Source organism: Epargyreus clarus, unplaced genomic scaffold (assembly GCF_041222505.1).
Source record: "Epargyreus clarus isolate Ecla_fem2 unplaced genomic scaffold, WU_Ecla_fem_2.2 ptg000024l, whole genome shotgun sequence".
NCBI classification, from domain to species: domain Eukaryota; kingdom Metazoa; phylum Arthropoda; class Insecta; order Lepidoptera; family Hesperiidae; genus Epargyreus; species Epargyreus clarus.
In genome coordinates this window covers 14,057,837-14,084,787 of record NW_027332231.1, presented here as the reverse complement: position 1 = coordinate 14,084,787, position 26,951 = coordinate 14,057,837, and the positions used below count along the sequence as shown (strand labels likewise).

General features: G+C 34.8%; 3 protein-coding genes across 9 annotated transcripts in view; 2 read left to right on the top strand and 1 right to left on the bottom strand.

The window, feature by feature from the left end:
• Positions 1 to 26,951, top strand: part of esn (espinas) — a 400,966-nt gene that overhangs the window by 170,229 nt on the left and 203,786 nt on the right. The window lies entirely within an intron of this gene.
• Positions 5,281 to 9,042, top strand: LOC140752524 (glucose dehydrogenase [FAD, quinone]). Its single transcript, XM_073086862.1, has 4 exons — positions 5,281 to 5,300; positions 5,763 to 5,943; positions 6,333 to 6,642; positions 7,447 to 9,042. The coding sequence occupies exons 1-4, from the start codon at positions 5,281 to 5,283 to the stop codon at positions 8,751 to 8,753; spliced, it is 1,818 nt and encodes a 605-aa protein (XP_072942963.1). The 3' UTR covers positions 8,754 to 9,042.
• Positions 8,840 to 11,837, bottom strand: LOC140752459 (glucose dehydrogenase [FAD, quinone]). The gene is made up of 3 exons (XM_073086764.1): positions 11,142 to 11,837; positions 10,507 to 10,622; positions 8,840 to 10,268 (listed from the first exon to the last, which is right to left on the bottom strand). The coding sequence occupies exons 1-3, from the start codon at positions 11,493 to 11,495 to the stop codon at positions 8,840 to 8,842; spliced, it is 1,899 nt and encodes a 632-aa protein (XP_072942865.1). The 5' UTR covers positions 11,496 to 11,837.

Below are 26,951 nucleotides of genomic sequence, written 5' to 3'. Positions count from 1 at the left end.
CAGAACTATCGTTTGATGGCATTTGTCTGAATGGCCCTTACCATCTCCATAGACTTAGGAAGTTGTAGAAATTGACTTAAAACTTATAGCCCTCATTATAATTTCAAGTTCAACTGGATGTCTGGCAGATGTTGTCATGCGGAAAACATAGATCTTGATAACTTAACCTTTTGAATCCAATATTATCTAATTTTAAACTGAAAAAAGTCACACACACATACAATATTTCATTCAAATCAGATGAACGCTGGCGGAAATGGCGTGTACTTCGAACAAAATGACATGCCTTACTAAGATAATTCAGGTTTTAAATACAAATTGTAACAATCATAGTTTTTACCACAGACCTCAGATCAGTGTTTTTTACCCATAATTGGAGTAATGAACTCGCCTTCGAGTATCGCTTCTCAAAGTAACGATATTCATTCAGACAAGCATATAATTCGGAATAGCCATGTCTGGTAACCATTAGCTCTACCCAATATCCTTGTAAGCCGTATAATTGTACAAGTGATTTGTCTCAAGATGCCGCTTATCTCGGACACCGGACAGTCCCGGGATCCCGGGATTTACTTGTCCCGCTAAAACCCGTCTTTTAAACGAAACTCCCCTTAACTAAGTTTATTGGACTTTGAAGTTCATTGAACGGACAAGCGCCAATGTAATTACTTTTTTATGTTTTGTTACTGTTAGTTAAACTTGTTGGTTTACAAGGCATAGATAAGTAAAGATATCTCACCGCCTTGTAATTAAAGGAAGATATTAAATGGCTGACACATAAGTAAAATGGCTGACTGTTTTCCCATTATGTCTCCGATTGTCATGGTGTAATTTACGCGACAATGCCGACATGCCGTTAAGTGGTGCAAAAACAACACAAAATCGAAGAAAAAGTGCAGAGAAATATCGCTTCATTCGTAAATGCTCTAAAAACTACATTTTTTAAATATTTTTCAAACACAAAAATAGATGACAGTGACAATTTTAATTGTCAAAACATTTTCTTGTTAGGAGTGAGTTATCTTTACTAATCCATGTACCAGACGCACTACATTATTTTTTTTTGTTTTATTGAGTATCTTCTTCTTCTTTGTCATTACGCTTTTGGCCGAGCAGTCTTGATCATTATGATCTATACGTTTTTTTTCTTTTTGAAAGGCTGATGTAGTTCGCTTCATGATCTCTCTCCATTTCCCGGGGCTGGTAGATATCCTGGTCTAATGGTCTAATACAATTGGACTCCCACAACATATTTAATTTGGTCGGTCCATAGTGTGGCTTCCTTCTCGTACTCTGGTGTTTTCCACACTTCTTTGCTCGCCTAGCCATTTAACAGCTTCATTACTTCGGGAGACATGTCCAAAGAACTTAAGTATAAAATTATGAGTATCTACATAAAACAAAATAAAAATAACACGATCGTTTCTACAAAAGAATGTGACCACGTATGTAATAATGATAACATACCTACATCAGATACATATAAGTACGTTGATAAACGTAACACAAACACGTGAAACTGTTAAAATACTGATTCATGTTGCAATTTAAACTGTTAAATATTATAGCAACAGTGTTTTATAGCCCGCAAAGCCCGGCTTTTTGTAAAACATCGGAACAAAGCAACAACAGGATAAAACAGTTATCGGAAAAATATTTGTCATTCTGACTGCAAACTGTACGGCACGTATTTTATCTACTGCTCTGATGTATGAATAAATCAGAAAATTTTACATTTGATCATATTTTATTTATCATTACAGATAGAATAATATACCTACGTTTTATTTGTTGTATATGTTAAGATACGTAAAAAGTATTGTACTGTTTTATCTGTAAGACATATTTTACAGGAGCACGTAATGATTAGTTTAGCAAAGCTGTTTGGTGTGGCTCTGAAAGCAACACTACCTCTTTCTGCCTAATAATAGCAATGTTAAATTTTGCTGTGTTCCGCTTTGAATGCCCTGGTAAAGGAGATATATTTATCTGAGTATTCACTAGACCACTCCCTTCTCCTAATCTAGACTTACTTTCTGCCACTACATCTATGATACGATAATTTTGTAATACGAGCATGACTTTTAAGTTTGCGTATTCTTGTGGATACAGTATTGCGTAGTTTTCTCGATCCCGATACTCAATTTAGAATTCAGAAGTACGATTAATGTATTAGTTAACACATTTTTGAAACTATTCAAATCACAACATATAAACCATTATCGTCTGTTGGCAGCGAGCCAATAGCAACCTGGGCCAGGCTGGTTTTAATATATTTTTAATAGTAACCTTATGTTAAAGCTGTCCCGGTTAATGGCGGGTAATGTCCGCAGTTTATTGGTAATGCCGTTATGGCCCTTTTATTGGACTCTAAATAAATAAAAGAATAAACCTACAGCTCTGGCTCAATTAAAATAACTAGTGTTTGACTAATGGTTGAATTTGATCATAAAATTCGACATACCCCAAAAAATATAACATTAAAGGAATTCAGTTGACAAATTAGAATAAAGGTATAGTCCGCGCCAAACTGCTAATCCGCCCTGGAGTTGTTGCGAGCATGTGTAATACAATTTGCTATGGCGATGCGATTCATTTATATATTCAGAGCGGACTAGCAGTTTTACGCGGACTATGCGGATATGATTTATTTTTGCTTTAATATAATAATGTAGGTCTGCGCTCAAAGGCACACATTTAATATTCTCAAAGATGTGAACACAGACAGACGAGTGCATTATCTCCTGGAACCACTTATAATCTTATTGCTTAAATCTATGCCTGACCGGGGATCGAATCCAAAACCCGTATCACACGCATGTGACTGGTGCACTATGCTGGACATGAGAAAATCTGATTTTCAATAAAATGTGTTATGGATGATAATTTTGTGATTTTTATTTTGTTTTTATGTTTTAAAACATAATTTCTATTAGGTACCTATCGAATAGTCACTTAATGTATGATACGATTATGCAGGCATCTAGATAAACCAACCAAAGTCCTGTAACCAGTCCAGTAAACATTCCAGACCTCAGCGGAACCCTACACAATAACTCATAGCGGTTCCGTACCCAATAATTAAGCGTGTACTGTAGCGATAAATCACCTGTAGGACTACCATGAGTTTACAAAAGTATTACTCGCTAGCGACTGCGTAAAATAAATCTATGAAAAATTGTACAGCGCCTCTGGTGGTTACTCGTAGAACTAAAATCCGTAGTGACGTAACTCGATACGTAAAAAACCTATCGAAATCAAATCGCTAGCGAATGTCATTATGATCTATTGCCATACAAATTCGGTCCCATGAGTCATTAATTTGACAGACGTTGTCAAGAAATACCGTAACGATAGTAGTTATGTTATTCACTAGCAAAATGACAATAGTTTTCTATTTACCATTTCTATAGTGGCGTTTCTATGCCAACTCATGGTAATGCTACTGTTATCGGTAACTGTGTTATTTATCGCCCTTTAAATTATGTACCTATCTAGTTCAATCATTAATAACACTTTTAAATATTTGACTAAATGTTGTGTCAGAAATATAAATATTGGGAAAAATATGACAATCGTTTTTTTTATTGTTTATCATAATACATATCACAAATTGTTTTTTTTGGTTATATTTATTACAACAGAAATTTGAACAAAAAACAATTAAACACTATTTGAAATAAATTAAAACTAATACACTGAACACTACATTTTACAAATAAAATAAGTGAGTCAAATTGATAATCAATAGTTTATTGAAGATTATTTGAATCGGTATGTATGGTTCATTCTTTGCGTTGTCTGTTTAAAAAAATAAAAAAGCATATTAAAAAGTACTTATTACAATTTAACATCAAAACATAAAATATTTACTGTCAAGTAAATTATTTAACTACGCGAACACTGCGTAGTGCGTATACAACGTGTAGTGACATCTGTTGACGAGTAGAAACAACTATTTAACTACACTCGATCGAAGAGCTTTAAATATTGCTATGCGACACTAGATGGCGCTGTAAGGTAACATATCCAAGAGCCTTTAATTACGGTCCGTCGTATAAAATGTAAATAATAACATAAACTTTACATATTTTTTTAGAATTAAAATAAAATAACAAAAGTAAATTTATTGATTTATTTTTATATTGAATGATTAAGATCATTACAAAAATGGCTTCAATTGCTTCGAGAAAAGAATGGTACGGCTATGCCCCTTTTTTTGTTCGACTTGCGGATACATGACCGTGCCCTCAGGATAAGTAAATACGTAACTGTATTTCCTTACAATGAGCATAGACTCATCCTATCTTTAAACCCATACATTTTACACAAATGTCAAATTTCTATAATAAATAGTTTATTTCGATATCAACGGTCAAGTTGGTCCATAATCTCGTCTAGCCGGCCATAAAACAGGGTGTGTTGGTCAGTTTAATTTCCGTTCCTTGCTATCGCTGCCCTTACAAAGTTAAGTACCTACGTGCTATTTGTGTAGGATCTTGTTCTATTTTGTAAGGAATAAAAAGGGTAAAGTGGTTGGGTGTTTATTTACATAGTTATATATTATGCCGTTAGAGCAAACCATTCTTAAACGTAAAATTTGGAATTTTGGTAAATATTTACTTTGATAATTTTCTGCCAATTAATTAACTAATTAATTAATTGCTTTATCAATTACGTTTTTATCAAGGCACCTAAAAACTGTTATAATTATTTACGCTCTAAATAACCCGAGTGTTATTTAAATTAATCTGATGGTCTGTGATTCTTCGAAATATAGGGTCCCCGATATTTTTTTTAAAATCCAAAATATAAATAAAAGCATTATGTCAAAGGCCATTAATTGCTCTCAGAAGTAAAAATGAATGAAAGCCTTAGGAATGAATCGAGGACTACTTATTACGAAGGATCACCCAGTTACTTATTTTGTCAGCACTATGAACCCTTACCTTTTTGATTTCGAGAGATCGCCTATTGTGTCGAATATCAGTTACCTATCCTTCTTTACAAGTATCATGTAATTTATGATAACGATTACAAAAATTGTGAGACACCTGAACCGATACGTACGTCACAAACCATCCAGACAGTAGAAGTCTATAAATAGCGGATCTGACGGCCAATTATGTAAGGATTAACCTCAGCACGCGAACTGGAAACTTCCTGACAGCGCTACGCAACACAGGATACGGGCAGTGGAGCGTGGCGCTGCACTTCCCAGGATCCGTTGGGAAACCAGCATTCGCTTGCTGGTGCACCACGCGCTGGACGTGATCCGCAATGGAGTTACTGTGTCGGAGGTTAGCATCTGTGTTGTTTGAAAAGAAAATTTTGACTATGGAATCTGTAGTGAAAGTTAAATAGGTCTACGATGACGTTTTTTGTACGAGGATTCGCGTCTGCTGGAGGTGGGGGTGTTACCATCCCGGCCTGATAAGCAGGGGTATTTGGTTCGTGACATCTGATCAAAATATCTAGATTTGTGTTCTGATTTTGAGTGTTTTGGTACTAATCGTTGTGTGTGCCATGAGTCCTACAACATGGGTGCCCCATATAATGGGTGAAAATTCATTTTATGTTAGCTAGTCTGTTCGCAATCTGATGTTAAATGGATACTCTTGCACAACTATCATTAAATAACCTACATTATCATTAAATCATTAGAGGAGGACTGAGTTAGAATGGGTCAGAATATAGAAACAAATGAAATGTCTTAATTAGGTATAGGTATGTATATAATATTAAAAAGACCTAAACTTTAGATTACAATGGGTGGTACTTCTGACCGTATCAGCTGTGGCTGGAGACTTGCTCTCGAAGGCCACGCGAACCAAGGCCGACGAGAAAGACATCAGGAACAGCGTGTTCGACTTCATCATCGTCGGTGGAGGTACCGCTGGCTGCGTGCTGGCCAACAGGCTCTCCGCTGTCCATGATTGGAAGGTAAAGAATATAAACATTCAGCACGTTTGGCAGCGTTTGTTGGTAACAATAGACAAATGACTAGATTTAGACGCATTTACCTATACTTAGGATCCCATCCCTTAATTTTATTGTCTCCTATGTAACTTTTACAGAATTAGCAAGTAATGCTGTTCTAAGCCACACAACGTATGTAATACAACTATGATTTTAAATTTGTTGTATAAATTTTGCATAAACGATTTGAGTCTCAGGGAAGCACCTGATTAACATAATTATTTTACAGGAACTAATCAATTCTTGCTAAGGTCTTAAATTGCTGTTCACGTTTCAAGCGACATTACAAACTATCATAATCACAATAATTAATGCTGATATTAAAGTAACTATACTTTTTGAATATTCATTAGGTCTTAGTATTAGAAGCTGGGGAAGAGGAAAACATCGATTACGACATCCCAGGAGTACCCACAAAGGAGTACCGACCAATCCTGTGGAACTTCAGAACTGAGAGGAACGGCTTCTCGTGCCTCTCGAGACCTGGAGGCAGCTGTGAGGTCAAGACTGGGAAGGTCTTGGGTGGCTCCAGCGTCACCAACGACATGAAGTATACACGAGGATCCAAGAAGGATTATGATGGATGGAGAACTTCAGCTGTCGGTTCTATTGCCTGGATGTATGATAATGTTATAGAGCATTTTAAACACTCTGAAGATAATGGTAAGAGTATAAGTGGAAAAGAAACGCTTTCTACACTCACAGCCCCACACTAGGATTCCCTATATTATGGATACTATGGATACACACAGAGACAAATACACAAACACCCAGACACAGAAACAGAAACCTAAATTCATCATTTATCGAACCCGGGGCCCTCTGCGCGTCAGACCGGTATGGTGACCGCTCCGCCACGCGGGTCGTCTAAACAAAATATAAAAACCATTCTACTTAAACATGTAACCTTTATCACTGTAGGATTAAGACAAATCCAACGACACCTCATAAGGTAAATTCTATCAAGCCGGTTGCATTGAAGAGCGTTCTCACACGCTCTTCAACTAACCATACACACTCGAAAAACATTACCCTATGCACCAGGGTGAATGTTGTACACAGAAGGACCTAATTTGGAAGATAGTACAGCCTTAATTTAGCTACTACTATTATTCATCGTCGAATTAAATTACAAGGCAATACGTACAAATAGAAAAAGTTAAGAACATTACTGGATTAATTATGACTATAAAAAGTGACTGCATAATTGTACGCTATCATAGTACGAGTATATTACGTTGTTTCAATTAGGCTTGTTCCTTTAACTTATTTCCTTTTAGTCTAAATGTGTAAAGTACTTGTAAACATGAGGTAACACGGCCAAAACATTAACTTTTATCGTCAGTTCAATTGATACGATTGTCATAAAATTTTATGTTATTCAAAACGTGATACAATATAACCTCATTCCAATTTTTGACCATAGCAATTGGTTAAGCTATAATAATTTGAGTTTTTATTTTGTAGGTGATTATGAAGTTCTAATGAATTCCATGTTCCACTCTCGAGGAGGGGAGATGCGTGTCCAGAGATTCAAACATGCGGACCGATTTATGGAAATATTCACAGCAGCATTTAATGAGATGGGTCTTCGCAGTATCGACATAAACACAAATGCCGCCGAGGCTGTCGTTAATCACCAATTTGCGATCGCCAATAATACTCGATTAAGTACAAATACCGCATTCCTCAAACCAGTGAAACATAGAAAGAATTTAACGATAAAAACAGGAGTAACTGTTACCAAGATTTTAGTTAATGTCCAAGAGAAAACCGTAGATGGTGTTATGTATGAAACAGATAGGGAAAAACAGCGCATAGCTTATGTTAAGAGAGAAATTATTTTAACTGGTGGAGCAATAAATAATGTTAGATTATTACACCTATCTGGAATCGGACCAGCCAAGGAGTTGAAAAAGTTTAATATCACGACGTTGCTTGATTTGCCTGTGGGAATGAATTATCAAGATCAAGTAACAACCGGTGGGTTAGCATTTATCCTTGGAGATGTTGCGCCTGTAACTGAAAGTGAAATTGTCAACGATTTTAAAACGTGGTTCCAAAGTCGAAGTGGGCCGTTGGCATCTAGGGGTATTAATCAAATATCTGCATTTATACAACTGTATGAAAGTAATAACGCTCCTGACGTAGAATTTTCTTTGGATGGAAATTATGTAAGAAGTGATAAGTTTATGCTCACGAATATTAGTGTGCATAGTTCTGAAGAAACTAATATGCCGTTGCCTTATTATAACTTAGTGAATATTAATCCTATTCTTTTAAGGCCTAAAAGCAAAGGAAAAGTAACTTTAAATAAGCGAAATCCAAAGTACGGTAGACCAGTCATACAAGCTAATTTACTAAAGGAAAGTGAAGATTTAGAAATTCTTGTCGATAGCATTGACATTGCTTTACAACTGCTTGATACTAAAGAAATGAAGAAGGCTGACATAAAGTTTGCACCAGTGGACCTATTCCCCTGTGATCGTTTAAGAAATAGAGATCAATGGAATTGTATTGCACGACATTATACTAAAGCTATGAGCAATCCGATAGGAACTTGTCGAATGGGAGAAAACAGAACTGAGTCAGTAGTTGACTATGAATTGAGAGTGCATGGAATAGAAGGCTTAAGAATCATAGATGCTTCTGTAATGCCTACACATGTACGGGCAGGATTGTTTGTACCAACAATGATGATTGCAGAGAAAGGAGCTAGTATGCTACTGAAAGATTGGAAGGAAAATCGAGGGCATTACTATAGTAGAAAATGAATTAGGTGGTAATCTATTTAATAATAAGTAGTATTTATAAATTAATTATTGTTCTCAAAACAGGTTGTAAATAAAACAAAACGTTATTAGTACCATGCCGTTTTTATTAAATCACTTGCTTTTTCAGCTATCATGATAGTCGGTGCTGCTGTTGATCCTCTTGTTATTTTAGGCATTATTGATGCATCGACGACCCTTAAATTAGCAACACCGTATACTCTTAAATGATTATCTACAACTGATTCGGGGTCTTTCGCTGGACCCATCTTACATGTACCAGCATAGTTGTGTAAGGGAGCAGAAAAATGTCTGATAATACAAAACCAAAAGTCTTCTGAAACTTTTTCATGTTTTCTACACTCATTATTTACAATAGGTCGAGGGTCAAATTCGAAATCTGCAGTCTTAAATACTTCAGTATCAAAAAGTTTCACTACTTCCTGGATTCCTTCCAATAGCTTTTTTTCGTCAGTGTCATCTTTTAGAAAATTGGGATATATCAATGGTACTCCAAAAATGGGGTCTGTAGCATTTAATACGATCTGCCCTCGACTTTTTGGAGTCAGAAGTGATATGCACATATCGATTTTATTGTAATACATGTTAGAGTCATGACCCCGGAATCTAACTTCGATATCGGAGGTACCAAGAACGTCTGATATACTTGATTCTATAAATGCAACCACTTGAAAATTGGCTGACAGAGGCCCATTTCCTTTAGCGTAATACAAACTTATGTCTTTTAATTTTTCGGAAAATTTCGAAGAAGTAGCCGTTTTACTCAGCTTTATTACCGGCAGACAAACAGACAAGTGATCTTGAAAGTTACTACCAACTGGTAAATCATAGTATACTTTAATATCTAAATACTCTAAATATTCTTTCGGACCAATGCCAGACTGCATGAGTAATTTAGGAGAATTTATAGCTCCTGCGCTGATAATTACTTCTTTTGTAGCTTTTGCTCTATACTTTGTACCATTTTTGAAATATTCTACGCCTAGGGCCTTAACACTATGTCTACTCTCTTCGAGTAATATTTTTGTTACTAAAGCTTCATTAACAATTTCAATATTCGTTCGTAATTTTCTTACGGGTTCTATGAAAGCCGTGTATGTACTGACTCGTTCGCCGAAATAAGACATTGTTTGTATTCGCATAAATCCGAGTTGATTTCTGCCATTTACATCCGTATAGTTATAACCCAATTCATGCAATGCACTTAGCAGAACATCTACATTATCATCCACATATGGGTATCTTCCTACGTCTAAAGGCCCTTGGGTTGAGTGGTAGAATTTATTTTTGGAGATATCCTTATCGTAGTTTCCTTCAGAGTATTTGAAAAACGGGAGGATTTGGCTGAAGGTCCAACCGTCATTTCCATTGAGGGCCCATTCGTCATAATCTGCAGGACTACCTCTCATGTACGCCATATCATTGATGACGGAGGTGCCTCCAAGAACTCTACCTTGAACCACTTCACACCCCTTCTCCATCCGATTCTGGCAAAAGCTGAAATCCGTTTCATTAAGTAATTAAAATTGTCTGGTGATTATTTCATTACTGCAACAATTATGAGTCACTCAAGTAAATAAAGATTGGAACACATTACACACTTGTATAGATAATTAAACGTTAACGGAAGTTTCACTTCGTAGATTATGAAAGAATTACAACAGAAGTTATTCTTAAAAGTTAGTAGATATGATAAGGTCATTAAGAAAAACAAAATATACATTTAATACAATACCCTTTTTTTGGTCGCATGGAATACTGCCAATCTAAACTGGATCCCTTAAATTCACTTGTCAATCCAGGGATCAAAGCCATTTTAGGCTCTTCTGGTCCAGCTTCTACTAACAAAACCTGAAAGCAGACATATGTTTTATGTAACGAATACTTCCGTAATCCAACGATTGATAATGAAACGATAAAATTGTATCATAAAACTGTAGTTGTCAATAAATACAATAACTCGAATAAATACTTTATTAATCTAAAACAAGGTAATTAATTGTAAGGAAATTATTAACATAGCCCTATGATTATTAGTTAAACAGCCGGTTCGTTCTTTACAGAACTTGTTTGTGTAGAATGTAGAGATAACATTTTAAAAGATGTTCCTTAAATGGCATGGCATTCTTAGTCCTTGTTGAAAAGGAATTATTTACAGTAAAGCTTGTTTACACATTTGTATTAACGTAATTAAAATATTAACGTAATTTAAATATTAAGAGCTTGTACATTTACCGTTATAGTTACCATAAATTACTTGACAGATTTGTAAATGCCATCTGAATAATTAGTTGTGATTGACGTATCAGGTAGTTTATCAGTAAGTGGTAGAACATATCGTTAAATTACTTTAAATAAACTTATACACACCTTCCACTTACGATTCTCTGACAGTCGACTCGCCACCACACAACCGGCTGTGCCACCCCCGACCACAATAAAGTCATATTCATCTTCTATTTCCCTATCTACTTTGCCATCTTCTGTATCATACCAAGGTCTGTATGTTGTATGTTTGGGCGCAAACTTGTCTTCAAATCGTACTTTCTTAGCTTCAGGCTTCATCAGTTTACTTCTGTTCTTGCCAAAGTAGTTCGGTTCTGTACCAATATGTCCGTACAGAGTATGGATGAGGGATATAAGAAGTATGGCTGTTGGAGCACACTCGATTCTTCCGTCACATATTTTGCATAAATCGTCAGTTATATTACCAGCTGATGTCATGGCATTTTTCAATCTTTTTGTAACTTTACCACTGTTTTAATACATCAATTTTAACTGTAAATACTTTGTAAATTAACTTTTCCTTCCTTTTATATTGTTAGTGATTTATGCCTTGCTCCTAATCTTCGATTTCGCCACTGAAGTGTTTCAAATATACTTATATCGTTAATTCGTTTAATAACAGCGAACACATATTAGATAACTTTGAAATGTTAAATACACTTATTTATTATGATTTTATTCATAAACAAATACTTATTTCGAATAAAATGTCCATTAAAAACAAGAACCAACTGTATCAACACACTGCGTATTAATGGTATCCCGCACTGTGTGTTTGTCATCAAGAATACCTCGCCACTGGGGTATGCAATGACGCCACCTGCATTCCTGTAAAATGATACACGCATAAATGTGTCGTCCGTCCTTCCGTGCGTTGGGCGTCTTAATTAATGCAGGAACTTGCTATCTAATTTTTTACATTAAGTGTTAAGTTTACAATTGTACTTAAATATCTTAGCTATCAACAAACTGTAATAAAATTATATGCGCGAATTATTAAAATGCACTAAAATTAATTGGTTTTTAGAATTGATAGTTGTTTCATTTGTTTTCATATTGAAGTTCTTATTCCTAGAAGTCAATAACATTGAGAAACAGAAAGCAACTATTTCGCGGCTAATAATTGGTAAATAAGTTGTTTGTTTGAATTTAACTATTCAAATAAACAACATAACAAACAAATAACATAAACCCATTCATAAATTCAATGCATTTAAATGGTAAATGAGGCAGAATCAGAGGCTAAAGTAGTGAGGCGAACATAACAAATTGTTATTGTTTGTGGGATGTTATTGTCGAGCATTGTCTGTTTTCCCAGAGTTTATCTACATCGAAGCGTTCCAATAATCACAGAAATTGCACAGACCTACTGCTATGTCATTCTTCTGGTTTTAAGGATGACTGAAGAAGAGTTCTCTTTAGATTTTTTGATAAAAAGATCTCACTTGCGTATCCTGTAAGTCCTTCATTTTTAGTTAAATTTATACAAAACGCAATTAATCTTTTATACAACTATCATCCTATAAAGAAAAGCGCCTTAAATAAAGCGATAGCAAAGTTACATGACGTATAAAATCTTTAGGTATAATTCAAGGGACATGTAGAATCTTGCAACAGTAAATTCAATAATTGTGAATTAGATTTCATAATGTATTTTCGCGTGCAGAAATTATGAAATTGTCCCGAAGATCATAGTTTAAAATCCCCAAATATAAATTATTTTAATGTCTCAATCACTGTTGTCACTTATTTCGGCGTAAATTTAACTTTATTTATATATTTTGAAAACTGGAAACAAGATATCAATTTAATTACTGTAAAATATGTAATAACTGTATATTGACGTTATCTATTTAAACTTGTAAAAGTACATAGGTAATTACAACATGCATTTATCCGGTAGCAAACTTAACAAGTTCATTACGATTCCTCGAAATGGCGCAATAAATTAGAAATTCATGAGTTATGTGGATTTTATGGCGGTCTCGAATACTCATTGTGGTGCACCGTAAGTTGGTTGTTTGATGGCACCCTTACGCACTGTCATTATTCATAACTTGTGACTTATGGCTTGTGTCAAGGGGTAAAATGTTTGAGTATCTCTGTCTCCGTATGTAGGTTTATAATGTAATTTCCTCTTTATCATTGTGAAGTCATCGTGATAATAAGGTAACAGCATCAGAGAGTAGGTATATGGCTCTAGTTTGATTGATTTGTTAAAATATATGTGTAATACAAAGTACTATACGAGAACTACATCTTGAACGTTATTATAGAAGTTGCAATACTGAAAGTAGGGTTTTCTTTGTAATTAAATTAGTAAGTATGTTGTATGCAAATTCTCTGTTTTTAAAATGTCACTGTCGCTCATGGGTATGTGTAAGAGATTACAAACAGGACAAGAGTTCTACTTGGTGGTCTATCTGGGTTGATGTTCCTGAGGACTAGTTTGAACTCCTTATCTATATCTCGGCCTGGTAAAATAAGTATAACTTCATCAGTAGCGCTAATTCAACAAAGTTCCTGACTATTTCTGATTGGATTTACCTTGAGTAGTTATTTTTATTTTACGACCATAAATATAAAAAAATAGAAGGACAGAATTAAAATCCCTATTATTATTGTTAAGTAATCAAGAAACTGGGTATTTCTGTATATTTTGCACGAGTTGAGTTTTCCCAAGCAATTATCATTGATTTACGTGAATAAATAAATGAATTTGAATACATAAGAAAATACCTTTAACCTCACACATAAATAAAGCCACTATGACTCTAAGTACCTATCATAGACCAATAAAAAACATAATCTTGGCTCTGCTTCCTGTCCCACAATGATACGCACTTAGATCCAACCAAACCTACAATTTAGCAACGTTTTGTATAATAACAAAGGCACTGATTACTTCGTGTCGAAAGATAATTGCTTTATTTTACGCCATTTATCATTATACGATACTTTGCTTTCTGGTAATTGTTTCAAGAGAAAAGCTATGAGAAGTAAATTAAAGAGACATTCTTTTTTTGTCATAATATTATGTCGTGTGAAAGAAAATTATGGTGGTTTGACGTGACCCGTGATTTATGTTTAGTTTTGGTTTGGTTTAAAAATATAGTATTAACCTAATGACTGATCGTTTGGTAGCTAATGCTGTAATATCATACACAACTTACTGTCCTAATGTTCGGTACAAGTGTTTTCCCAGCGTAGGGAATGCCATAGTCCACCACGTTAGCCAAACGCGTATTCGTAGTATTTCGTAGAGATTATACGCCTTTAAATGTCCTTTTCCACCACCGCGAGTGATTTTTTTGTTACGCACATTATTTGGAAAAATACAGAGGTCTATCATTCGTACCCCAGACCCTAGACTGTGTGACCTTCATTCAAGCAATTGGGCTATCACATGCATGTAATAATAAAACAATAGAAACAGCAGAAATACCGTCACCTGAGTGGACTTTTTAATAAAAAGCAAAATAAATATTAGTTAAAGTCTATCATAATAAACATCTTGTTTAATTACATTATCGCCTAATTGTAACGTTTTAATTAACTATCTTAAAGGTACTTAATACTTCAATTTTCAAAGGAAACAAACGTTTCGCTTGCCAAAATAACATTACAGTAAAACACGACCATTATTTTAATTGAGAAATTAACTGAAGCCGTGGGCACTCGTCTGTACACGCAAGCTCCCTCTATTAAATGAGCAATAATACAATGGACCATAATTGTTATTGCGGGCCAATTCCGTACAATACTACCCAATGTTACATCGTTACCGTAACCGAAGCACCCCAGGGCGAATAAAATGGCCTCCAAATGAAAATATGACCGTAATGGCGTTGTAACAATTCGTTTTAATTCGAACGAGTTAGGCGGCTGTCGGCTTAGTGCAGCGCCATCTATGAGGATGAGGTGGAACTTTATAGTTCCGCTATCTCCCGCCGCGGCGCGCTAGTGTCGTAAAAAGTTATCGCCGGGCTTAAAGCGATGCGAATGCATTTTGTAGATTGGTATTGATTTTAAATTATTGTGGCGAATCCCCGATTTCGTTCATAAAGTCGGATTCAGTGCCCACAGTTATCGTTTGCCTGTTGGAATGTTGCAGACGACTTTGCTTACTTTTTGCCACAATCGGCTGGGAGAGGGTTATACAGCTTTTAAATTCGCTTCGAGAAAAGGATCATTGGAAAATATACTAATCACTTGTATAAAATCAAATATGAACTAATAAGTTATTTTTCTCGATTTATGAAAACGTTTTTACTATTCTAATTATCATTTGACAAATGATAATTTAAGTGGGCTGCATGCTCGTCTGCTAGAGCATGCAGCCCACCTGATGGTAAGTGGCTATTGCCGCCCATGGACATCTGTAATGAACCCAGATAGGATTAGATATTCCTACCTGAGGTCGGCCACAGATGCGCCGCTACCCCTGAGGACTAAGCTGGAACGCCTCGGAAAAGTCTGTCTCCCTTGCCACGCCCTTCAAAACGGAACACAGCAGCGCCTAACACTGCTGTTATTCTGCCACCTTCTACCACTTTCAAAAGTGTGAAGTGTACCATGCTCGTATAGTACTCATTCTCCATAATATGTGTACCTAATACTTTGAAAACAGATCAAAATAAATTCCATCGGCCATTACCGACCGTTGACAACTAAATCTAACTAATCTAAATCGATTAGCGGTCGTCACGCTTCGGTGGTGACCACTGAACTGTGACATCATCCAAATAATGAGTGGAAATAAGTGGTAGCATCCGGACCGACGAAACGCAACAGTTCACGTCGGTACGTATTACGGTACTTTGTATTGAGAGAAAATCTTCAAAAGAATATCTTCCGGATTCGCTGCACTACAAATTGTAATGTATACCATTATATTCTTTATCTGTTGGTCTTATACCTAAGTCTACGGAACGTGAAATAGTTTTTGTTGCTTCACTTGCTCCATGCCTATGTCAGACTAGTTTAATAGTTTCAGGGTCTGTTAAATTAGTTGAGGAAGGCCCATTCTTAACACGTAGTTAGTGGTCAAATCAGCCCATATAATGTGTTTCAATGTGCCAATGTGCTCTCGATAATGTCTGAATAACACACAATTTTGTCTGACTTGGACTAACTTTATAAACCAGTTAAAATCTAAAACCTGCTCCAAGAAACGATCTTAAAATATAATGTTCTTTCAACATCTATTTCAACGGCTTAAAGTATTGTTTTATTAAAAATATGAATAGGAACCAAATATGATGATCTAAGTATATTTTTTTATAAATAATAGTATTTTTTGGTTTACCTTAATATGAAGATTGCAATTCTTATACCGTGTTTGAAATAATTGATCTCCTTGTAACAAATAATAACATGACGATAAAGATTTGGTTTTATTCCATGTCGACGATAAACCTATAAAGCATTACAAGCTTCCGCTGTTCTTCGTCTGGACATCCATGTATGGTTACCCTGTATTGGTAACCTGTCTCTGTCCCCTTGTGACATTTAGACAGCTTACTTTTTACCTGAAGGAAATAACGAACAGGCGTACAGTCCTACTGATGTTGAGACACTGCAGGTGTATGACTCGGTGATTTGTAAATATCTGACCGGCTGTTAACCTTCCGTTCTTCTAAAAATACGTAATTGTTTTACCACCTGCGATATTTCCTATTTTAATTTTAAAGTTTTTTTCCTTTCTTTCTTTCTGATTATAATCAAGGATAGACAGTGTACTTACTGGGAAAAGCTCTATGCAAGGGAGGAATAGAAGCCCTTAAATCGTAAACATTTCGCGGACGTAGGTACTTGAGACGTTCACGTTAGTTTTCAGGGATACTAAAGCATGGGTAGCCAGCACCAGGGAAGACTCTAATCTTGTCAGGGGTTGATCACAGATGTTTGTAGGCGGCAATATTAATTTCATCATGTTCATCAAAGGTAGTAGAACCTGCGGTTAAACTCCGGCGGCACCACCGCCTATTTCTGCCTTATAACAGCAGTGTTAAACGCTATGTTATGGTCTGAAGGGAGTGGTAAGAGACACAGTTTTCCGATTTGTTCCAGCCTACTCCTTAGCGAGAGCGGCGCATGCGCCAGCCTAATCCTCAGCGATAGCGGTGTGGCCGACCTCAGGTAGGAATCTAATCCTATCTAGGGTTGATTATAGATGTCCATGGGTGGTGTAGCCACTTACCATCAGACGGACTACATGTTCGTTTTCTACTCTTATAATAAAAAAAAACGGTTAATGTGATCATAAAAGTACAACTTCACAAAAACAAATGCCACGGGTTCACAGGTACAAAGGTTCTCAGGGGCGTGTGTCTGTAATCTGTAACTCTCAGAGTCGTTGACAGCCATGATTAATTACTAAGATGAACCAAGGTATTAATTTGAAGCAATTACTGCCGGAAATATTTAACTGTTTCAGTCATGCAACCGTATTGTGATACAAACTTAAGGCTTTGTTTGGAATGTTCTGGATAATTTATTACTGTAAGCCATAGATGAGTAAAGATGACTCACTCCTAACAAGAAAATGTTTTGACAATTGAAATTGTCACTGTCATCTATTTTCGTGGTTGAACAATATTTAAAAAATGTAGTTTTTAGATCATTTACGCATGAAACGATATTTTTTCACTTTTTCTTCGATTTCGTGTTTTTGCACCACTTAACTGCGCATGTCGGCATTGTTCCGCGTAAATTACACCATGACAGCCATTAAATGACTGACAGAATTGTCAGCCATTTTAAGCCAGTTTAAGCCATTTAATTCTTTCAATTACAAGGCGGTGAGATATCTACACTTATCTATGCTGTGACCAATTAATATAGTGGTTATCTAGTGATTAATATCACAAAATAAAAACTAATATTTTGTGTTAATACGGTCCCTCACGGCCTTTGGGGGTCGAGGTTCAAATCCCAGACGACCGAGCACAAGAGTATCTCCAATCGAGGAACCTTTTTCATTGTAATAAATAATTAGTAATTATTATAAACCAAAAACCCGACTGCTTTAATGTAATTAATTGAAAGAAAATATGAAGTCTATGTCACTCCGACAATTTAGAGAAATCCAACGACACCTGTTAAATTATCACTGTTTCTCTACTTAAAATGAAAATTTTGAAATATTATGAAAAAAATCTATGATACGCTTCAGTTATTTATATTCTTGTTTTTTCTGTTCCATGTTTATATTCGTTAACATCTTCCAACAATAAATATATTATTACGTAAGTGTCTTTCATAAAAACAGTATTTAAAAGTACCTTTCAACGTTTTAATTACAATCCCGTATACGTTAAAACTAGATTCCTATAAGTGACGAGTGTCCAACGGCATAACTAATCCACTTTCTCGCCACATTCTGTCCTAACGTAATCTGCAACCCACTGGTCTGATTTGAACGTTTTATTGGTAATTTTTTTATTTTTAGTTTATACGAGAAACTTATGAAGTGGCGATTTAAAAGATATACTGACTAAACACTTGGTGAGTGTGTTCCATTACGCGAAAACGTTGAAGAAATGTATTACAAACTTCAAAAAATAATAAAATTCTCAAGTCGCTGTGATACTTATGACGTCATTACGTAATATGAGTTCAATTAATATTTCTTATTGTTTATATTGTTGAGTCAAACGATTTGTAAAGTAAAATAAAAAAGGTTTTTAGTCTATTCAATTTTCTTCATGAACTTTAAATTTAATTCTACGAGTACATTGATTATTAGTGTTAATCACATTCATAAAAAACATGAATACAGTTTGATATTATTAAAATAAGACCATAATTTACTTATCTTACATGTAAAATTCTCGAGTCACAATGTTAGTTACCGTACTCTTCCGAAACGGCTTTACCGATTTTCTCCAAATTTTAATATGCATATTCAGTAGGTCTGATAAGAGTTGTTCACCCTTAACTTTTTTTTATTTATATGGCAACACTACGTTTGTCGGGTCAGATAGTACATTAATAACTTTAATAACATTTACGTGCGACGTTTAAAATGAATTCCCTTGAACAAAATCACAAGGTAAACTTATTCAATATTATTCCATGAATTAGCACGACACCACGACGAATTAGAATTGAATGCTTCATGATACATAAACATCTTGAAAACCTTCCATAAAACCAACATTAAAGCTAAAATACGGTAGAAAAACCTTCAATCACGAATGAATAGGAATGAATGGTTTTTATTCCGCTCTTTTTCAAAGCATCTGATGAGTAACATTTACGCCAACCCATTCAATGTCGATTTAAGCATTATAAATGCGTAATCATATAGAAAATAAACGGATATTTTATTTCCCATCTACTGAAAAATATTTCACATACATTTTATATACAAATACAAAAAAACATACGAAAATTTTCAAATTTCCACGAAATGGGGGGAACAGGGGGACCCCCTGTGAAACTAGCCGCATACAATGGTGTTTGAATCACGTCAATCGGTCACAGCATCGCGAAAAAATCCCTGGATATAATAAAAGAAAACATACACGTGTCGAATAAATAACCTCTCTTCTTTGGGAAGTCGGCTAAAAATTACGTCAAACTAATAATTTGAAATGTTAGCCATCAGGTTCGAGTAAAATAAGCGACTAGTTATGAATAAGACTTTAATATAACTAAGTCCATAGTACTCTAACACTAACTTATTATAATACACCACGCAATAACTATTCACAAATTATAAAAATAATCAAATTAATTGAATATAAAAGTTTGTAAATTATAAATATATTTCATTATTCGTTCGTCTGTCCATCTAGCAATCCCTTTTTAGACGGACTTAAGAACAAGAATCCTAATAATAAAAAAACGTGTTTTACACGTGTCTGTATTTTAGGTAATTTATCAACGAAGTAACGCTAAGAAGCAGGTGTGCCCGCCCGCAAGCCACAGCTAGTTTGGGTTTATATGTTTTGTCGGAAGAACGGCGCACCGCCCACTGGGCACATATCTCATACGAACCTAATTGCAGATACGTCAGACCACTGTGTGATATTTGGTGATCGTTAACATCGAATATTTTAAATTAGTCGCATCAAAATTATGTGACTTCGATATGATTTTGAGCTAACCGTAAATAGAGAGCCAGATAATATTTACCTTACAATAATAATAAAGTACACATTCAAAATAACGATTTTCTAAGCTATTTAACGTATACGTAATACCAAAATAAAATTCAACGAAACAGTTATAAAACGTGTAGTTAACTCTCGATGTATCTTATTAAATAAAAGTTTTAGGCCGTAATCCAACACATTTGCTTAGTGTAGATTGGTAGGCTTTCAATATTCCAATCAAATACGTATTGTAATACAAACATAACGAAAAATTTGTGTCTTAAGGTTCAACCCTTAGACTTTCCAGTAGTGCCCAAATTCTCAAATCCTTTTCTAAATGCATAATAGTCATTATTTGCGAACAACTAGTGTCCATATAATGTTTTGCATTCTCAAGTCATCTTTATTGATGTGTACAAGTAGATTGCTTTTTATATACACGTATATTTTTGTATATTTTAACTACACGACTACCGCTTTGCGTGTTACGACCGGCTGAGTGCCGAAATGTAGTCAGAGCGGTTCTACCTGCCGCTCGCCTCGGGGCCTGGAAGCTGGCAATTACGGCCCATTATGCCCCACGTCTAGGGGGAATTCGGCCATGGGAGTTTTTGGTATGTTAAACATTAGCCATAATAGCTGTTCGGGTCTGTTTTTGGAAAATAAAGTTATGAATGTAGAATTTAGGAAGTTTTGGTGGTAAAATTTTATTCTGTCTTGTTTTACTTGTTTTACTCTTGTTGTAATCAAAGTTTTCTTTGAGTTATTAGCTAAAACGTTTCAAAAATATAATTTCATAATATAATCAATGTTAATAATGATAATGAGACTATTATCTATTACTTTGTTAACACAAAATACATTTTTTATCCAAATCCAATTTTGTGTCATTCAAGCATCATTGTCATGATAATATTATCAAGATCACTTTAAGAAGTGTCTTGATCAATTTTACACCATAACATTGGTACTACTCATAGATTAGTAAAGATACTTCGCCGCCTTGAAATTGAATGAAGCCACAAACGGCTTATTAGTAAGTTCTTTTTTTGAATTCTTGATAAATAAAAACATTTTTAGAGAAAATTTACGAATAAATAACTAATACTGCGTAATTTACATAATAAATAAATAATTATTTAAAATATTTTAGGGACATTTTAGGGCAAAACTTTTTACGCAACTATTTCAATTCTCAAAACTGGGTACATATTCTTGTTAGGAGTGAGTAATCTTTACTAATCTATGGTACTACTATACTAGAAATGGTTTACTAAACCCTAAATAAAAATGAACCCTTACGGCCATAAGTTGGCTAGGCAGCAAAATCTTTCGTAGTTACTCAATTAGGTAACAATATCATAATTATTATTGTGTTTTTGTTGTAAAACAAACCAGTTATGACACCACTGTTATGACGCAATGGTTGTCTAAAAACGTTTTTAGAATAGATACTTATTTTTATAATTGGGGCCGGTGGGCGGTTATTAATTGGACTATTAGCGCAAACCGGACAAGTACTTGTTTTACTGTATGTAGGCAACATGTCATTATTTTTATTTATATACAAAAACGTACATATGTTAGAAATATTATTATTTATAATATTATTATTTTAATTAATTATTTTGTGTGATAGCATGTGTTATTTTTATAATAATAAGTGCCCATTTATATAGTCACTGGCTGGTGCGATTGTATGAGTTAACATAAAAAAGAAATAGAACGCTCTTGACGTTAGAGTTGTATTTTGCGCGGGAATAATAAAAGTTTTTAATTGGGTCAAGAAATAGTTTTATTCTATTACATATAATTACTTGTTTGGAGTAGTTCCATAAATACTTATGGAAAATATGTTGTGGTGAGTGGTCTTAATCAATAATAACTTGGAATTCAACTTTATGCTAAAGATTTCAAGGGAAGAAAAACTCTACGTTTAACTGCAACGGCATTGCCGCCATTAAGGCTTTGTTGTATATTAAATGTTATGTTCTGATTCATAGGACGAGGTAACATTCCCACTGTTAACATGTTGAAAATTGCGTTACTTGTTCATGATTTATATTAAAGAGACCGTGATCTTTTGAAAGCAATGAAATTTAACTTTTTAGACAATAATCTTATATATAAAATTCTCGTGTCACAATGTTAGTACTTACCCGTATTCCTCCGAAACAGCTTTACTGATTTACACCAAATTTTAATGCATATTCAGTAGGTCTGAGAATCATTTAATTGTTTTTCAGACCCCAAAGTGATAAGGGTTGGACACCCTTAACATTTTTTTTAATTTTTGTACAATGTTCTATAATGTGGCATTAAAAATACATACAACCCTAAATTTTGACCCTTTTATTATCAATCCCTATTTTTTAATAGCCATTTCAGTAATTTCATCATTTTCCATACCGCTCGAAAAAAAGATGCATTTTTTTTTATATGCAACACAACGTTTGTCGGGCCAGCTAGTAAATAAAAACCTTAATAAAAGTTAAATAACCACAAGTTCACTATTAATGTTTTCAATTTTCATTTTGTCACTCTTAGCTCAAATTTCAATCAACATACATTATTAATAAACTCAATATCAATTCGTTGTCTCATAAAGTGACATGGGAACGATGAGGTCAGGAAGTTAATCCAACAGCTATAAATATCCCAACACCGTTCTCCATCGAACCTTGTCATCACATCATAACGGGAGTGATGGCCTGTTAGCTGTACATGACTGATTAAAGTCATTATGTCTATCTATCCATTATTCTAAGATTCATTTAACATATACATATTTTTGAAATTGTTCCGGTCAGACTCTATTACACAAAATTTAGTTTAGACAAAATATTTTGAATGTAAGGAATTCTGTTGTTGAAAGACAGATTTTTCATCCATTCATCTTTAATCAATCCCAGATAGGATTAGATTCCTACCTTAGGACGACCTCTGATGCATTGTTTCCTCTCAAGACTAAGGAATGCTTCGGATAAATATGTCCCTTACCACACCCTTCAACCATTACACAGCAGTGCTTAATGCTTTTGTTATTAGACAGAAATAGGGGTGCCGCCGAAGTCGAAGCACAAAGGGTTCTATCACCTTTAAAAGTGTGATGCAAAATTAATATTCTCAATTTTAATTTTGTCACTCTTAGCTCAAATTTCAATCAACGTACATTATTAATAAACTCAATATCAATTCGTTGACTCATATGAAATGACATGGAACGATGAGGTCAGGAAGTTAATACAACAGCTATAAATATCCCAACACCGTTCTCCATCGAACCTTGTCATCACATCATAACGGGAGTGACGGCCTGTTAACTGTACATGGCTGATTAAAGTCATTATATAACCATTATTCGAAGATTCGTGTAGCATGTACATATTTTTGAAAATCTCTATCTAGGCTCTATCCAGGCCTATTGAAAAGATTGAGAAATTGCAAGGTTCACTGATATACAGTTTTTTTTTATTTTATAGAACTAGCAAACGTGCCTGTAGACTACTTGGTAAGTAGCTATTGCCGCTCGTAGTCATTTGTAATCAACCCCTAATAAGATAACAATCCTATCTGAGATCGGCCTTACATGCGTTGCTACCCCTAAGGATGAAGCTGGAATGCTTCAGATTTGTATGTATTCCTTACCACCTTCAAACCAGTAGATAGCAGCGCTTAACATTACTGTTATTAGGTAGAAATAGATATGGTGGTGGTGCCTCCGAAGTCGAACCACAATGAGTTCTACCACCTTCAATGAATCAAAACTACATATTTTACATTACAGTCGCATAGACGATAGTTATATTCTGTGACGAAACTCAATTTTCTATTACATTTTACATACAACCCATAAATCATTTTTTTAACTTTACCTGACCCCATCATCGCTTAGCATACTGATATAGGAAGCTTACAATATTAAAAGTAAATTAATTTCCCATAAAAGTCCCGTAGATGACGTAACGGCCCGACGGCCGTGCACAATAGTGATCGATGAACTGTTTGACACTTGTAACGGGCTTATTCTGGATATTATAGCGATATCGTTAATATACCGCTTGGCATATTATCTTTTTTAATGTGACTCTACATATTTGTCAAGGATCAAAATATTTGGATTTAGTTTTTGTTTATGAAGAGCTAAAATTTATAATTGCTAAGGAATATTGGACATTAATAAGAGCAATAATTGTGAGACTAAGTATCAACTACAACAAAACGAATTGTATTAACCCTTTACACCCGAGATGATATGAGCGTGAGTATCACTTTAAAAAAATTCCCACGTGATAGCTTCTTATTTTTCGAAACGCAACCGATGCCGATCGATCGTGAGGAGAGTATTGCACATGCTACCGGCTAAGTGAGCGGGGTGCAGGCGGTCCGTTGTGCTAGGGACTCGTTCAAAGATGGCAGATTTTTTCGACCCGCGCACTGTCACAGGTATATAATTATTTTTGGTATTAAATGTTTAGTATCTATTATTAATTATTGCTAATTTAAAAGCTAAAAGAACACTAAATACGTGGACTTTAGTAGTTTATTCGATTAACTTGCAATTTAGATACAATTAGGTTGCAAATTTCAACTGTTACGATCGTGTGCCTACGGTTGTTGGTGCAGAATAACGTTTGATGAAAATGCTTTTATGGCTATTACCAGTTATGTGTAAGTTTCGTCAATATCGATTTTGTTTGTTTCAATTTTAGGGGTACATTTAAATGACGATCAGATTTTGCCAGTGCGGATTGAGGAGAAATATATCGGACATTGAAGATCTTCATGAAAATGAAGAACTTCAACCAAATAGATTAGAAGAGTTTCAACTTGGAGAATTGTGCCCTGAAACAGATCCAGAAGCACATGCAGACCCTCAAATAGAAACTGACCTAGAATTGGATCTGGAACTTGAGCCTGAACCTCTACCATCTACTTCAAAATCATCCCTAGAAATTTCTTGCCGCTGAGCATCTTCACGTCCAACACATCGAAAAATAGCTTGGAAAAGAATACGTTTTCTGTCTTGAAAAGGTCTATACATCCCTAACAACATCTCCAGTAAAGTTTCCAAAGAAATATTTTTCTTAATATTTTAATTGTGAGGCTCTTGATATGTAACCAGATGCACAAATTTATATTATCTAAGTAGAACCGGTCGAAAACTTAATTTAATTGCAATAGGTATGGCTAAAGTTTTCTTCATCTGCATTATCATTGGATGTATTCCCTAGCCAAGAATACCTACGCCTTGGAGACCTGGATTGAAGACGGAAGCAATAACGGAAGAAAGAAGAATGTTGATTTTCATAGAATTACGTAGTTTAGGTTTCATTGCCAAGACAGATTTTTTATAAAGACTAATGAAAATAAAGACAGTGATGTTAAATATCTCCAAATTGTTTTAATTTTCTAATATTTTTTGATAAAAAACTATTTTTTTTTGCAATTTTCACGATCGTGAGTGTGACAGTTCCCACCGGAGACTCACGATCGTGCGGGTCGATTTCTGGATTAAGTATAAACTCTGGATTTTTTTCGTATTTTTTGTGGATCCCTTAAGCTATATAAAAAGCCGTAATAAACGTTTTGAATCGGAAATTGCGAAAAAAAATCTTCGGGTGTAAAGGGTTAATTTGTTATTTATTAAACAATTAACAATCATATTTATTAAAATTCACAAAATAACGTAAATGAGCTTTTTGCTGCGTAACAAAAGCTTTAACTATAATATCCCCAACTTGCAAGAACATTGATTGCGTATAGTAAAATATTAAATCATACATGATTTTATATTTTGTCACGATTTAGGAAATATAACAACTAACAAACTAAACCGTTTTACCTTGTACTCGCATCCAGAATACGACCTCTGACATTCAAAATTCAAAGGGTAATATGATTAGTAACCTATTCGTTACGCCTCAAACTATAGTCACTTCAATATAAGAATCGTTAACCTTAACTCAAAATACATAAGGTTAGAAATCATGAAAGTTAGTGCCTTCATGCACAAACTATGGCAGGAATAATGGGACATTGTAAAATATGGTGTGTGTAATTATGTGTTGACGAGTCGTTTTATTGTAGTCATTATGTTATTTTAAATTGTCCGAGTGATATATTGTAGTGGCCTTCGGGACAATAACGTCTCTACATGGACTACAAAGGATAATTCGTTCAGCAATAATTTCTGAAATAGTACATTATGTGTTAGCTTTGATGAACCGCTTTTAAGTAGGTATATGGTTGTGATTCTGTGTGGTTCATGTGTGAAGGAATCACTATTTAAGTGTGTGCAGTAAAGACTTTGCCGAGAGTACTGTAGCGCTGCTGTGATCTAGTTTTAAGGATGTGGAATCGGAGGTACATTTACAAGGCATATTAACTTAATCCTAAGAATAAGCAGTCCATCTGATGGTAAGTGGCTACTGCCGCCAATGGACATCTGTAACCAATCCCAGATTGAATTAGATATTCTTATGTGAGGTCGGCCACAGATGATTATTATAAAAATATATAGAACAGGGATTCTATCATAAGTCAAACACAGATGTTTGAGCACTAAGATGCTCGCGCCATCAGTACCCTTACCATAAGTTTTTACGTTTTGACAAATATGACTGTTTTTGTATTTGTTTACCTATTTGCCCATACAAATTCCAATCAGCGCCCCTAGCGGATTGTATCAGAACTATAGTGTCAGTATCGTAACATTAAATGTCTAAATTGACAAAATGGCGCTTTATGTTTTGTCTCACTTTTTTGCGACCATGTGAGACAGACAAAA